The following is a 16731-nucleotide window of genomic DNA, read 5'->3' on the forward strand; positions in this document are numbered from 1 at the left end:
TTGTTTGTAGTGCAGCTTTATTGGGGTGTTTTAGCCTTAGAAAAGATGCAGTGACAGTATAAATACTTCTCTGACACCCTGTTTTTACCTGTGTTTCATCTGCACTGTTATGGAGTGCTTGGCTCTGGTTCGCCACTGCTAAGGATACCTAAGTGTGATCTTACTCATTGCTTGGAGGCTCTGTGTGGGACACAAAGAAGAATGTATTGTCTTTGCTTGCAAATAGCCCTCAAGACAGTGCTGGCTCTACAACAGGCAACTTGTGAGAGGATGTCTGTGAAATGCATAGAGCATGTCCTGAGGAAAATCTGTCTGTGAATGTCTCGCTGCGGCGTCACACAGAAGAAACCAAAGCCTATGAAGTATCTAAAGGATACATTTGGGACAGTTGATGCCCAGCGTAGTGACAAAGCAAATGTTTGGGAAGCCACTACTTTATCTTTGTGTGACAACACTGGAAATCAAAAACAAGCAAAACTGGAAAAGCTCTAAATATAGCAGTGGAAGTTGAAAATTGCCATTCTTTGGCCAACAAGAACAACCAGAACGCTGGTGCTGCCGGTGACCTTGCCCAGCAGCTTGATGAGGTGATGCTGTGATCCTGTCAAGCTTCACTGTCCTGCAGCGATTTGTTCACTGGAGCACATTTTTAAACGGGCTATGACGCTGCTCAATGTGCTATGATATGTTGTTTCACCACGGGGAAGCTCGTGCACATAGTCTATTGGCAAACCTCTATTGTCTGACCATTAAAACTCGGATCACAAAGCACAATTAAGAAAAAAAAAAAGAGAGAAGCTTCCCATGAAACCCAACTGCAGGGCACTCTGTTCCCGTTTTCTTGTCTGAGTAATAAAGAGTGGAGGTGATGTGCCGAGAAGATTTGGTTTAGGCTCAGGATACATTTATCTCAAGTGCACCTCACTGCACCTGAAAAACTGGTCGTGACAGACAGGCCACTTCGCCAGTGTCAGACTATTGAAAGGCATGAATGAACAATCTGATTTCATTGTGCTGACTTTGGAACTGAAAGAACAAAAAAGTATACTGGGTGCTGCTGTAAGACACGATGCTGCTACCACAGAGACATGTAGTTTCTTTAGACACAGGGTCTTTAGAAAAGAATATAAAACGTTTACACTCATACACAGTATACATGATTTGGTAAAACATGGCTTGGTGGAAATATTTCATTTGGTTCTTCCTGAAAGGCTAATGTTACATATTACATTGAAACATGTGGGATAGCTGGTGTTGTATTTGGATCTCATAGTCATAGTCATGCTCTAGACTGCTGGGAAATGAAGGTTATGTTGGCGACCCGGATGATGACTTTCCAAATTATATGGTTTAATTGTTTTTGGCAGCTCGTGAAATACGAAACTGTTTCCGCCAAGGCTGATTAAGTACTTTTACTTTTGTTGGATGTCTAAGTGTACTTGACATACAGTAGGGAAACATATAGAGCAATACACATATGTAGTACATATCTAGAGCTAGATTTTTTTTTGTACTACTCATAATAAAGTTTTTACCAAAAACGATTAGAATATCCAAATGGCAGATAACAACAGTGTAATTCCTTCTTTGTGTGATAAATATTCCATCCAAGGACATACTTAAGCTTTGTGTCTTAATACTGAAGTTGATGTGTGTATTGTCTGGGAAATGAGGGATGAGCAGCGAGGATAAGGATAAGAAAGTGTCTTTCCTGATGTGCCTGGGTGTCTGCTCACTATCAAGGATTCATGGAGTGTCTGACAGAGAGTGGATCTCAGTGGTGAGAGCTGGGAAGACAAGAGCCGCTCTGTACAGAAATCATCCTGAGACACACTGGCAATGTAATTAGCACATGAATTATTTCTGTACAATGACATGCTTCAGCGCCTCTTGACTTTGCTCTTGTCTGAGGAATGCCTCCATGTATATGGCCCAAATTAGACATCTGCCAAATGCCGGTCCTTTACAGTCAGACGCTTCTTTTCTTGCTCCAGTAATCAAAAGTGGACAGTAACCTCTGCAGCTCTCTCACAGCATGCACTTTGGGTCTGTGCTGGCAACCTTGACAAGGTTACATCCAAACTGAGCAGCTTGTTAAAGCGCGCACGGCGAAGATTTATAGCTGCTAGCACATTTCAAATATTGCCCATTCAGACAGAAATCTGCTATCAAATGTTACTACACACCTGTCTGCAGCTCATTGGTTCTCTAGTAAACATTCAGATATTATCATCAGGTATGATAAATTATTGCAGATGGGCTCATTACATTTTTTTAAAGGGGGAAAAATGTTTGTGCTCTTCTGGCCTATAACTAAATATATGTATAGTTAAATGAAGTGCTAACTATACATTAATATCCAAATGCTTCTCTTTTAATGAGGATATTGATCCCCCATCTCTCCGAGGCTTACATTATTATCCTCTGGATTTACACTGTAGGAATGGATTGGCCTTTGTAGATTAGTATTCAGCACGTTGCGCTCCTCCTTCACTGTAATGCTGTTGTGATTCTGTAATGGGCCGAAAGCAAATGAGAGCCTTGGAGCTAAAGTGTGCTGTTCTGTACGTGTGCTCATACAGTGTTTGTTTGACTGAGCGCACGGATATTCATTTTGCATTTGCCTGTCTCTGAGACTTTTATTTTATTCTTTTTTCCCCCTCGTTTTTTAATGTCCTGTTAGATTCTGTTGCCTCATGTTGCCTCTTGCCATTTTGAAACCTTAAGAACTAGGAAGCCTTCAACACTTTTAGCCTTCCGTTGCTCTGTGCATTGGATAAAAACAGAGTTCGGTACCATCAAGAGATTTTCTACCTTGTCTCTCACCAGCACCATTAAGTCTTCAAGATGGAGCTTTTTCAGGGGGTGAGATATCTCTTAAGCTCACTCCACATAAATGTTCTTGTTGAGGGAATGCGCCAAAACATCTAATGTAATGGTTCACTTCCCGACTGTAACTCCCCTCATTTTTTTCTTCTTAGCCTCAGACATATGAGGATCTATTTTGTCATGACTTTCCTTGAAAAAAACTCTTTGATGTTTAAGAGATGTTTTTTTTTTTTTTTTTCAAAAATCAATGACATCATGATTCATGGGGACACAGCTTGTTCTGCATAATTGTTTTTTTTGTTGTTGTTGTTGTTGCTTTTTTTTGGTTTTCCCAGTGGAATATCTTAAAGGCATCATAAGAGAGGAAATGAGATCTTATTGTGGTCAGTTTTAAATAAGAAGAAATATGTTCTCAGACTTTCTCTGTCTGACTTTCTGCTGAGAGGAAATTGCAGTTTGTGATGTGGGAGTTGCAGGAGTCAGTGTTGTTATTAGAATTTAATCCAGTTTATGTGTCAAAGGTATTGAGGAAAAGATATTCTTTAGTGTGTGTCTTTCTGAGGTGTGCGTGCGCCTGTATCATTTCCATTAGCTGGTGGATGTCTGTTTTCATGCCTTGCAGGAATGTGTGCACAGGTGTGTGCATCATCAAAGGTGCGATGCCAGTTGTGGATGAGGCAGCTTTGTGTCCTCATGGGACCAGATACCAGAGGAGGGCAGTGCGTGCACCTGACTGACACGCTGCCAATTAGAGTGAACAGACATTGACTCTGTGTGTGATTTGGCTGACACACTGTGAAATGGTTGCTTGACTCTCTGCTATTGGGAAAAAATGTAAAAGATTTCACCGACTACTTTCTAGCACTCTGAAAACACACACATACTATACATCAGCATGAAGTCATATTCCCTTTTCATCTGCATCACATTTCATGCTTTATTAGAGAGCTGAGAAAAATAGTAGCTGTAAAAAAACCAAAAACAGGATGAAGTTTTGACCTTCATTTCAGCTTCATGCCAGCAGCTGCAGTGAACACAAATCTGCAAAGAGCATTCTTGTAAGCTAATAGCTTTTGCTTTGAGCTCGCCTCCTTGTATCAGTCATCCATTAATCACAATGTACAATTTACTTGTACTTAAGATAGATTCAGGGTGAGGTGAGGCCTTTATAATTGTATTATGCTTGAAGTTTATTGTTTGCAATGGTATATATTTTATAAATGCCACCCAGTATGTTTACCACTAGAATAACAATGTAAGGCTAGCCATAGACACACTAAAGCTTTGTAGCTCTGCATAGTACAGTGTCTTATTAGACTCAGTTTTAAAAGCAAAGAAAAACAAAGTGGCACAAAATACATTTTATAATGTGTAGAATTTGTTAACTTGATAAAAAATAAAAGAATGATTCGTTTCTCTGCTGTATTTGGTGTGAAACAAACAAACAAAACAAGGAGACAATACAAAATAAATAAATAAAATAAATAATTATAATGCAAATACATTCACCAGCCACTTTATTAGGTACACATTGGTAGTCCTTAGACCAACCCATCTGGCACTCAATAGCCCTGACACATTTAAAGTTACTTAAATCACCTTTCTACCCCATTCTGCTGAAGTTTGAACTTCAGCAGGTCATCTTGCTTCCATGTGATAGCCTGACTGAATATTAACATTAGTAATGAGTTGAACAAGGAGTTGAAAATTGGCCTTCAAATTTATAAAGATGCACTTTTACCTCCAGGCCACCAGAGGCCACATTTTCTTAAACAGACTCATAGTACAGTAGCTAAGGAAAGGTTATGTTTTTGGGGTAGCAAGCTAATCTTGGATGTATTAAGATATGTAATTGCTCAGTCCTGTCTGTAACTTGTTAATTATATATTGTCTGTAAGTATATTTCAGTTTACGGTTATCCTAAACCATGCTAACAGCTAGCCAGTGTGATAGCAATTTTAAAATTGAGTTAAACATTTTTCTGGGTACTAATATTTTGTAAGTACTACTACATTCTAATTGTACCACCAAACACAGTGTCAGATCGATTGAGAAGTATGATATCCATTAGTTTTATTTATGCAAAATGTTTGATCATCAGCCTAGAGACTGAAAAACAAACAAACAAAACGACTGAATTAAGAATATTACTGAAGTAATGTGCTGGCACTCCAGAAAAAAAATGCTTTTTTTCTTACCCTGACTTTCTTTAATTTCTTGGACACGTGGATTGTATTTGCCATCACAAAAATGTGTCATATGTAAACAACCAATCTAGAGCATAAACTCCCTGAAAAGTTGCATCACTGCTTGCAACCAGGCATCCAAACGTGCACACTGAAGTGCACATGTTTTAAGTCTTTATCCAAATAATAATTTTTTTTTAAACACATGTAGTCTTAGTTTTTAGTATAGTTTTACTTAAGTTTTAACTAACATTACCTAAACTTGACTTATGTGGAGGATGTCATAAGGGTTGTGTAAGGAAGCGTACGTGCACAAATGGTGCATGGCTAAAAACAAACCCAAGCACAACAAGGTAACCTCAAATGTAACCCAAAGAGAGGCTGGATGCTACCATATACTGACCAGTCTTGCTATTCCTTCCTAAAGTACAAAGTGGTATTAAACAAGGGTATTTTTTGGATTGTCATATTACATTGATAAATTTAGTTAATAGCTTAATGTGACTAATCTGAAATAACACACCTTTAAATAAATTATTAATTTAAACAAAGTTAATCAAAACCTGGAAAGCATCCCTGCTTTTCACTACACTTGTACAAAAAGAGAAAGAGATCTTGCATGACTCTTTGCTTGCAGAAAATGAGCTACATGTTATATAATAAGTGCCTAATTGACACCTGAGTCTGTCCTTAATGACGGCAAAGCCAATTATAAGTAAATTTACTATGGGCAAAGTGTTTCTGCGGACTCATGCTAGGGAAGGGGACTCTCTCTAAGCCCAGCACGACATCCATCATACTGTGAATCTAAATGACACTATATGTTAAGCTCACACAGTATGGTGTCTGAGGGAACTTAGTGTGTGGATGTGTAAGCTCACACAGATTTGACATGCTGGCTTTGTCAGTTAAATGTCTGATAATATTTAACACAGCTAATTGAGGCTTTTCTCTCTCTTTGATGGCACTCAAAATGATCACCAAGTGAAAACAGCCTTGTAGAAATTTTATTTACATTGCTGACCTAAAAATAAAAATAACACAAGTCAAAAAATATCCTCAAAGAACTCTTATGGGTTATTTGAGTGATGTCTACCTTGGGAGCAGAGAGCAGTTACATTTTTTTACTTCAGTCTTTTGAACTGTGTGATAATCATGTAATAAAATATATTCTCAAAGAATGTAGCACTTCAGAAACTCTTATATCTGTCATACGGTAAGAGGCTTAAGCCAGCTTGATGACGCTAACTTCCTAACATTTTAATAGGATGCCAGACACTAACTTCTGTATCATTTTAATAGGCTGCCAATCAAGCAAGGAAACAGCAAGCGAATGAAAACAGAGTCAAATCCAGTGTCAGTCACCGAGCTTTGCCACAGACAATTAAACTACTTTGGTCTCCACATTGCATGGCTTTGGTATCCTTTTTTGATGGCACAGCTAGACCCTAAAATTCCACAGGTGCTTCTTTGGAAGTGCATCTTTTCTGAACTCGCTCTGAACCTGAAAAGACCAAGCTCCTCACACCAAGCTCGTTTTACTTCAGCTTGTTACCGAGAGCTGAAAACGAGTATTTATAGTGGTGTGAGGAAGGTGGGTGAAATCTCTGACAGGGAAACAGTGGTGTCGAGTTTCATGCTATAGTCACAGTTAATGCTGAGGGCTGTCATGAAGAAGATGACACAATTGGAGTTGGGCAACTGTAATTGCTGTGTCTGTTTGAGCAATTTGAAACCTTCTCTACAGGCCCATAAAATTAGTATGAGTCTTGCTTGCTATGTGTCATCTTTCATTTAGTCTCTTTTGACTCTGGAGGACACTCATTATTTGTCATTAATAATGATATCGGCTGTATCGTTTAAAAGCCGTTTGAGTAAAATGTGTTTTCTACTCCCACGTTTCAACTTTTCTGCCATACTTTCACCTTTACTTTTGACAAATTTATTTTGTACACAATTGGGTCAAAAGTGTCAGCGACTAGATTAATTTGCACTTAAAATCAAAGCTTTGCCTATCGTTCATTTCATGGGTAATTTTTCTCATATGCTGCCAAGCCTGTTTCAGACTGTTGTGTCATGATTTGATGTTGACAGGGAATGTGCTCCCCTGGGTGCGAGCTAATTTAAAAAGCAGCCATAGAGTAGCAGTTGCCAGATTATGTGTCAGAGCAAAGTGACTGATGAGGAGCCTCCTGGTCGCTCGGTCACATGCTGGCAATGTTGTACATATGACGTGCTCCAGCTTGTAAGCCCCTTGGTGCTTCATAATAAATGAGTGATTTGGTTCTACATAGTCAACTTCAATTAGGATTGAATGATACTTTAGAGGCAGTTACGCGGCCTTTACTGTTTTTCGCAGTGAAGCATACCTTGATTTTTGTGGTCGTGCCATGCAGCGCCAACTCTGCTCACGCCTTTTGTAATTTAATTTGAGTGACGGACACTTGCATTGCTTCCATTAATATGGGTAGTTAGTTCTGCACCATATATGCACAAATGTGATGTGACCATAGAGAACGCGATGCCTGAATGGCTGTTAGTTAGCTGCTGTTGATTAACAGTTGTTTTTTTTGCAGGGACGAGGACAGTTGTACATTTGAAAGAGATCACAGGATTATGAGAGTGCTGAAGCACAATTATTTTTGTCACAGGTCTTAGATCTCTGACGGATCCAAGAAAAGAAAGCAAAACACGACGTTTAAAATATCCTCCTAATGGAGGTTTTTGCAGTTTCTAAATGTAGTGTAAAATGGGTTTTGGTGAAGGCACCAATATGATGTTGTCTTTAAAAAAAGTGGGATGAATGATGCAGAAAAACACACTGTGACAAGTTTTTACCTTTGTGTCTATTTATGGCCTTTCCCTAGGAGCTTTCTGTTCACTCTTTTCATGTCTTTTTCTGTCCTCTGTTTTCTGAAAAACACTAAAGAAGCTGGCTCTAATTCTTGTTCTCATTCAGTGTTATGACTCAAGGGCATTGATGTGCCAGTAGCTAGCTGTAGTTTGATTGACTGTAGTCCGTAGGTCTGCCCAGAGAGATAAATGGGCTATGCCCAAATACCCAGGAGAAGCAGCAACAAAATAGCACCTTTCTTCATTATTATTGGGGACACTCGTTGCATAAAACAGTCTAATACTGTGACCTATGTCGTAAGTCATCAGTGTTGGGGTTTCTAATAGGAAAATCAAAGTAATAAACATGACTCCATTTTTTTATGTGTTATGTTATTCATCTGTTACAATTTTTTTTTTACATTATATTACTCCACAACATGGCTTGAGATGCATTACCACATAATAACTAGTAAACAATGTAAATCTTAGGCTACATCCCCACACACTGGCACAAATCTTTATCCAAATGAAGGGCGCGCGCGCGCACACACACACACACACACACACACACAAACGAATCTCTTTATTGTATTTTTAGTATAACCACAAAGCTGAAAGCAGTGTTGGTAAAAACCAGCCCAAAGAGCATTTCACATAAAAATGCTGTGTGTTAGTAGCAGTGGATCATTGTTTCTGGCCTGGACACAGTTTGCACTTTACTGTCACAACCTTGTCCTGTCACACAGTAAAAACTTATGTAATGCTCATATCTTCACTCTTCAAAAGTTTTATATTTAGCTGCTGTTTCTTTCCCTCCGTCCAAACTAACTAAACTTAGCCCAATGTCGTGCAAGTGCAGGATAAAGTTCTTCTATCTGCCCATGGATGAAAGAGCTTATGTAACCCCAATGACATAACTGTGATTAGTAACTTTAGTGTTTTCCAGGTTACCTGAAAGATCTTTAAACACTGCAGCTTTCACTAGCCCAGCAAGGTATTAATCACCACAGCGCCACAAAGCTAATTAGCATATCATTACAGACATACTATGTTGAAGCTTTCCTAGTCAGTATTTCTCAGTGCTTTTTACAGCAAAATAAGATACCTTTAATAAAACTATATTTGACCACAAAGCTTGGTTTACCTATAAATCAGCTGGAAATGGGAAAATGAAATCTTGACTCAAGTGTGTGGATGTTTCTGTCTAGGCTTTTCACATAAATATTGGATATTGCAATATATCATAAAGATATAGCAGCATACATTATCAGACATGTAAGCTAGCCCAAAAACATACATATGTTTACGTCTGAGTAACCCAGTTTGGAATGTAAAAAACACAGAAGTTGCACATCCCCTGGCCCTGAAGCTCCCTCTGGGCCCGGCCCCCAAACGTTGTAAATTCTAAGCAATGCCTCTGCTATACACAGACAATTCATTCTCCATTGGTTAGGGGAATTAACTCTGACTTGAAGGCATGGGGATGTGTGGAGAGAGAAATGAGAATGACCCTAAACTATTGGCTCTATTTGTTATGTGGTCACTGAGCTTGTGAAGCAGGGATGGGTGGATTTAGTGAAGAGGGTAGAGTTCTCTCATTTTCACTGATAGGGAGCGCAGACATAGAGGGAATGACCAAAGAGTGGTGAGATCCAGTCAGCTTCAATTATGGCCCCTTGTAGTTTTCCCAGAGGTGCACTATAGCACGTTTAAGGGGAAATCAATGAGGTGACAAATTGTTGTGGACAACAACCCCTTTCATTTCTTACATTGTTGCATCCATGACTGGTTGGTACACAAAGCATATGTGTGTGTGTTAATTTGTGTGTTTGTGTGTGTCTGTGTTTGTTTGGCAAGCATATATAAATGTGCAGCCCCATTTATGATAATTGAATGCTTTGCTCCATTTGTTTTTTGGTGCTTTATTTTCTGCTAGTAGCTTTAATGGCTTGTTATCTGTCTAAACCTTTTTTAAATGCTTTCTAATAGGTTTTCACATGCATCACCCACTGATGCCCAATGTCACTTTGTTTTCTTTTTATCTCAGAATGTTAAGGTTTTTCTCAAGGATGTTTTTGCTATGCCAAATCATATAATAAAATATTATAGAAATCAGTCACTTTGCTGATAGCCCGACGGCCGAGGAGTGCTCTTTTGCTCCGGTATGCTTTATACCATTTGTACATATGAAGCTGACATACGAACAATTCAAATCTGGGAGATTTTTGAGTCCGGTGGTGGTGAAAAAAAACAAATAAGTGAGATAGGATGTACCATTTCTAGCCTATGGGAATTTTTTGTTTTTTTTACAAAAGTGAAATTGTAAAAAATTAATCTTAACACATCTAGAGCTCTTGGTCATATGTAAATTTTGATATAAATTTTGATATAAATACCGTACTAATGTGTTATTCTTTAACTGCGGTTAGCAATCTCTATTAGTTAGAAGATTTAATAATTTTTGCTGGCTCTCTTTGGTCATATTGTTGCTCTTCGGTTTTTGAATTCCATTAGTCTTTGTTAGTAATTGCTCTAACTGTGCAATCGTCTTCCTATCTAAGGTGTGTGAGCAGGCTTTAATAGCTGATGACCAATGTTGGGATTGTTACTGAGAAAAAGTAATGCATTATTTGTTACGTAATACAGTAGATTAAAACAATTTGTTACATAACTCATTATCTTACTATTGTGTCAGATAATTACCAGTTGACAATATAAACCATTGGCTATAGTTCCACAACAGAAAACCCTATTGTATGAGAACATACATACAAGACTTCTTTTAGTGTTTGAACACAAAGCTGTATATGCAAAGTACAGTTGGAAACTAGGCAAAGAGACTTCAGAGAGATCACTACTGTAACACGTACACCTGTACAGTAGCTACAATGTTATAAATCTGACTGCTCATCACTGACCCCGTTACTGATTGAAGATCAGGCTCTGGATGCTTGGTTATGGTTGGAAGACACGTTTTGCTTCACTCTGGGTTCTTTGGTAGCTTTTTGTTTGTGCACGCTAACTGTGCTGATCCTTGGATCTTGTGATAGCAGCTAAATTCAGTTGCTGCTGTTTCAGATACAATTTGCACTTAATTGCCCATAATTGGGCTCTTGTCCTTTCATTCAATAAAAAAAGTAACCAGTGCACAGTAAAAAAAAAGGCATTTTTGATATTTTTCTTACCTATCTTCTTATCATTTTCTTACTACAGTATAATGATCGTAGATTATGTGTGGATACATGTCTGCCTTTACACTATCTCCTCCTTTTAATGGGTGGGCTAGTCTGAAGAAAACGTTGCACAATCACACATACAAGGATTAATAACATATATTTGTTTGTAAGAGAAATTTATCATAAATCACAATTCTTTGAGTTTTTTATATCACATTAAGTTCATCATCCCTCTGGAAATGCAATCTTACATTCTCCATTAGCATATGTTTTACGTGTCATCTTCAACTTACGTCGCCCTTGCATAATGGTCACCAAAATTTGTTCGTGCTACAGAGTTTTTCAGCAAGAATTGGCAAAATCCACTTTTTCGTAGTGCAGATAATTGAAGAATCTTATAATTAACAAAATTTTATTACCAAGCACACTGCTGTAGCACTACTGATGACAACAAAGCATTTTACAGATTTCATTTACATTTTCAGACATTGGTTATTTTTTCTTTTTCTTTAGTATAGTAGTTCTAGGATGTTTTCACGCCTTATTGTTACATACATGAGCGCCTGTATGTAAGTTATTTCATGTATGTAAGTTATTTCTGATATTGCAGATGTACCAATAAATAGTGTTGTTGTAGACCTCCAATCTTAATCACAGAAAAATATAGTGATATATAACTTGCAACTGTTATCAGGTATGTCAGTTGAATCCTTAATCATCCGCTTGCCTTAATCTAAGTCTAATTACCTCAGAAAGGTATTACAATAGTGACATCTGTACAAGGTAAGAAATAAGTGCCCGGGATTATCTGCCTGCTTTCCTTTGGCTATGGTGGATTGTGGTTGGCCATTGAAATGTTAAATAAATATGTCTCTTTTTATACCTTCATTTACAATCTAATTTCAGTGTATTTATTATCAATTCAACATTTGGAGGCTTTTATTCGCATATTTTTTCACACCTTTCCAACAGGCACTCAAGAGGGCATTATATTAATGAAGCACATTTCTCTTTCCCTTGTCTCTGCAGGAAAAGAAGAGTATGTCGCAACCTTCAAAGGATCTGAGTTCTTCTGCTACGACTTGTCCTTGAACCCGATTCAAAGCAGCAGTGATGAAATCACATTGTCATTCAAAACCCTACAGAGGAATGGACTGATGCTGCACACGGGAAAATCAGCTGATTACGTCAACCTGGCTCTGAAAAATGGGGCGGTCTCACTCGTCATTAATTTGGGGTCTGGAGCCTTTGAAGCTCTTGTGGAGCCAGTCAATGGGAAATTTAATGACAATGATTGGCATGATGTCAAAGTAACAAGGAATCTACGTCAGGTAACAGTACAGAGGGTGATATGGAGACTCAGTAAATAAATTAAAACAAATGCACTTAAATCATTACCATCATACAATACATTATTTTTCCCAGACATTGTAATTAAATTGCTAAATTTAATCATGATGGTTTCTGGTGGAGAGTGAAACAAAACCACGAGGGAGCAGGGACATCTCGATATGAATCAGGGCCTGTGTAAAGTTACAGTTTAAATCAACCCTAACATTTAAAAAGAAAGGTTATAATGACATTTTACCTTTGTTGTAGCTATGCAAAGTTTCTAGAGTCATTTACATATCAACATGTGCAAAGTAAGATACAATACTGTTTTTGATGTCAAGGGAAAACAAATGTAACTGAACTCAAATTTCAGTGTAGTACATACAGTATAGTCTGTATTAACAAAAATTATAATATTTGAAAAAAAGGGGAGAAAAGGTACAAAAACATTTGAGTGCTTTTGTTAGTACAATTGTGATATTGGTCATTATGAATCTGTTGTATTTAAGCATTCAAACGAACTTGCTAGCACACTGTACTTTTTACTAATATAAAAGAAAACCTTTATGTAGAGCATAGGTAAACCTAGAGTTAGACTTTAAAGCACCAAAGTCAAATTTCTAGCACAGTCAAATCCCTCTAGCAAGATTTATAGACTTTAATGGGCTTTGCTTTATGGTCTTGATTCACCTCCGTATACTCCTAAGAAAGAGGGTATTGACTTTACGTGAGTTTTAGGAATTTGATTTCTTATAAAAATCCTGTTTGGCTTCTTAACACCAAAGAATGGTACAATTCCTGTTTTCACGTGGCAGTGTTGCAGGATATCAGCAGAACAAATTCTAGCCTGGTTATGAGATGAGGATATTAATAAGCACAGCGTTTTTGCTTAACAAATATGTAAATAATCCACCTGGCAAGTGCAGATCATGCTGGCCGGAGTAAATCAGCAGAGGTCTGTTAGTGTTTGTTGTGCTGATTCACAGCAGGCCAGCATACACTAAATGGGGTCAGGATGTAGCTCTCTGCAAGAGGCTGTTCATCCTTGAGGATGATTGGAGGGCCCATCAGTTGGACCCATGACCAACCTGAAGAGACAGAAGAGTTGTTGAGGCACAACACTGGCATGCTGTTGGTGACTTTCACCAGTAACTGAATGCTCAGTTTCAGCTGATGTAATGGTCAGCTGTTGGTTGAAATTTCGCTTTCCTTGAGACTAAAGGTTGCTAAAGCATGGGTTTCAACAGTCTACCCTCGGGGTTTATTACAATAGCACATGTAATTTCCTCCAGTTCTCTAGGGCCTGACTAGTTGCAGGTGGAAGGCTGAATCAGCAGCATGGCATTTGGGATACAACCCCAGGTGACAAACCTTTGCTACAGGTGTCTTGTGTGCAAAGAAGTACCCACATACCAACTAGGCAGAAGACCTTTAGCCCTATAGATCATAATTAATCATTTCCAGAGTAAGTGGATTCAGCTTCTGGGTGCATCTCGACTTGTAGGTACAACAGCTGCTGTGACAAGACAGCTGGAACTTTGCTTCCAGTTCATTGGATATTGTTTCGTAAATACACACAGGCTCTGCTAGATGATTTGGAAACATTAATCACTCTCACTGGGCCCTAACCCCAACATTATCTAGGTTTAGGAAAGCAGAAAACTAATAATACCACACTGCGGCATTTGTCTCTGCAAAGGAAACATGGGAATGTGAAATTATTATACAGGTCTTTCAAGCTGAATACCGTAAACCCCTCACCTAATTAATCAAGCTAATTTGCGCTGTCAAATTCAAGAAGAGTCCCATAACCCTGGATACATTGCAAACGTTTCAAAAATACTTGTTTCGTTTGCCTGGGGCTGCAGGCTTTCAGACCAATGCTTGCCTTAATCCCTTTCAGCGTGATGTACGTTAAGTGTAAGCCATGTGCCTGTAGTTGACACATAGAGACAGTCCTGCACTATATTGATAACTACCCAAAAACGTGGTTGGTTTTGTGGAGCAACAGTAGCAGACTAAAGTGTTAAAAGTGTTAATGCCAACATACAGATCCTGCTAGCACTACAGGAAGTTACAGTGGAGTAAGGTTAAGTGTTCTGGAAGGACTCGTTGAACTGAATGTGTGATGAGAAAATTTGTAGATAAATATAAAGATACTTTGTGATGTTCCTACCGTGGGGCTGATTGTACTAGAACATAAAATGATTTTTAGGTGAAACAGGTTATTTTTAATTATCTTAACTATATTTTCTTAGAATACAATCTTTAAAATAAAATAATTTTTGCATAATTCAGTCAGGTTGAGGATTATTTTTGTTATGTACTGATATGTAAAACCTTAGAATTATAAGAGGGAGTACTTTTTCACATGACTGCAGTTTACACCCAAAAATCTCTAGATTTGTTCCTGCTCATTTCGTGGGAAATGTTTATCTTCACCTCAGTACCACAGCTTCTTTTTGCATAATCAGCCAATTGATTATTGACAAACCTAAAGATCTGGCCAGCTTGAACATTCACTGCATTCAAACTGTAAAGAAAACAAAGCATATTGAGTGCATGCTCTGCGGGGGAATCAAAATTGCCATCCTCCATATTCTGTGTCAGGGTCTCCTTTGCTTTGTCTCATTGCAGTAAAGTGATCCTAAAGTTCATCAATAAGACCAAACGGAGGTAAAGTATTGTATGAGCGGTGGGAAGTCTGATACACTGGATTGGTCTCAAGCCTAAAACCAAGTACAAAAGAAGACGAATCCTAATATCAATAGCAACAATGATAATAATAATAATAAAGTTTTAGAAATGGCCTTGGGAATTTTCTTAAGAGGGTCAACTGATGTGCTTTAGGCATTCTTTCGTATGAGCCATGTCTGTCAATCATAACCTTTTGTCGGGACTTGGGTAAGGACGTTTTTTTTTCTGCTACTCAACAGTCTAGTCACATACAGAAAATGGTGCAAAAAAAAAAAAAACACCATGAAGGAAATCAGGGAGTTACTGGTTGAGCACTTGCACCTCTTGTGCATTCTTGTTATTTCCTTGGTCTGCTTTTTTCTTGTTAAACTTATTTTGCCCTTTTTTCTCTATGTTACTAACATGCTTTGGAAACAAACTAACATCATTCATGGAATGTTTCATTCTACTAACCAGTATGGTTTTTTGCCGTTTGACAATGTACTAACAGTATTGACCATCATATATTATTTGAGTAACAATCGTTATTCTGTTCACAGTTTTTAATTTCCTTTCTCCCCCCTTTTCCACAAAGCACTCAGGCATTGGACACGCTATGGTAAACAAACTACATTGTTCGGTAGATATCATTCTAATTGTTTCTTAGTTTGGGTTTGCCGTGTGTTTCTTTCCTTTCCTTTTTTTTTCTTTCTTTTTTTTTTTTTTACTGTAGACGTCATTTACAAAAAAAAAAGGAAATTGCGGTTGGTACTCTTCTGCTTACTTTTCGAAACCTTTTTCTTGGTTCATTCATTGGTTTCTCCTCTTTATTTCACTTGTTTCCTGTCCAATTCTGTTTGATCCACCTTTTTAGGAGCATCATTTCGAGCCTTTTGCATCAAGCTGTGGTTAATAATGAGGACCCTCTCCTGTCTGGCTGGCCTGATGCTCTTTGGCTCAGCCAGTTGTATCCCCCATTCACTTTGCATGGCATGCACTTTTGACTACCTGTTGCATATGCCACACTGCCCATTTGTCGACGTGAAAGTGACGGTTGAGCTGTGTTTGTCATTTTGTCTCAGGTGTTTTTCTGATTTCTCTCTGTGGTTTTTACAGTGTCCATCGGCTTGTGCATGCATCTGACACTGTGGCAAGTGTCGAAATACTGATTCTGTATCCCAATCAGGAAAATTGGGAGATTTTTCTTTTTGTATGCGTGAGAACAAAAAGAAAAGACAAATGCATGCATGTCTTCTTTTGTCTCTTACCCTCAGTCATTGTCCTTTAATAAAAGGTATTTGTGCTTTTCATAGCATGTGCTCCCTTTCTAACCTAGTGGCACGTTCTGGTTTCTTTTGTAGAAACGTCTGCTGGACATACTAATATGGAATAATAATAAATAATAACTAACCTAGATAACATTTTACTAACACCATTTTTGTGTCTGCTAAAATACTTTTACGTTGCAGTAGCAGCAATACTAACACTGTAGTATGGGCAGTTGACTAACTCTCTAACTAGAATAGTGTTCCTTTTAAGTCTTGCAGTCGTCCTAACTAATCAAACTGGACAAAATAATAATCAACAAAAACAAGAAAAAAGACAAGCAAACAAACAAACAGACATGAAAATGGGTTTCAGAAAAAAAAAAGAAACATGTAGGGAACTCTGACCTAGATTACAAGAAAAAAGGCTGT

The 16731-nt window shown here is 38.0% G+C and overlaps 1 protein-coding gene across 28 annotated transcripts in view; it reads left to right on the forward strand.

Moving 5' to 3' along the window:
- LOC134639848 (neurexin-1a) overlaps positions 1-16731 on the forward strand; it is a 253513-nt gene that overhangs the window by 75434 nt on the left and 161348 nt on the right. For 22 of the 28 annotated variants that reach the window (XM_063491308.1, XM_063491307.1, XM_063491310.1 and 19 more), the window contains 2 exons: positions 12056-12357; positions 15630-15653. In XM_063491308.1, the coding sequence (XP_063347378.1) occupies positions 12056-12357; positions 15630-15653 (326 nt within the window). The remainder of the gene's footprint in view (positions 1-12055; positions 12358-15629; positions 15654-16731) is intronic. The other 6 variants (XM_063491311.1, XM_063491323.1, XM_063491327.1 and 3 more) reach the window with 1 other exon arrangement.

This window comes from Pelmatolapia mariae, linkage group LG13, assembly GCF_036321145.2.
Source record: "Pelmatolapia mariae isolate MD_Pm_ZW linkage group LG13, Pm_UMD_F_2, whole genome shotgun sequence".
NCBI lineage: Eukaryota > Metazoa > Chordata > Actinopteri > Cichliformes > Cichlidae > Pelmatolapia > Pelmatolapia mariae.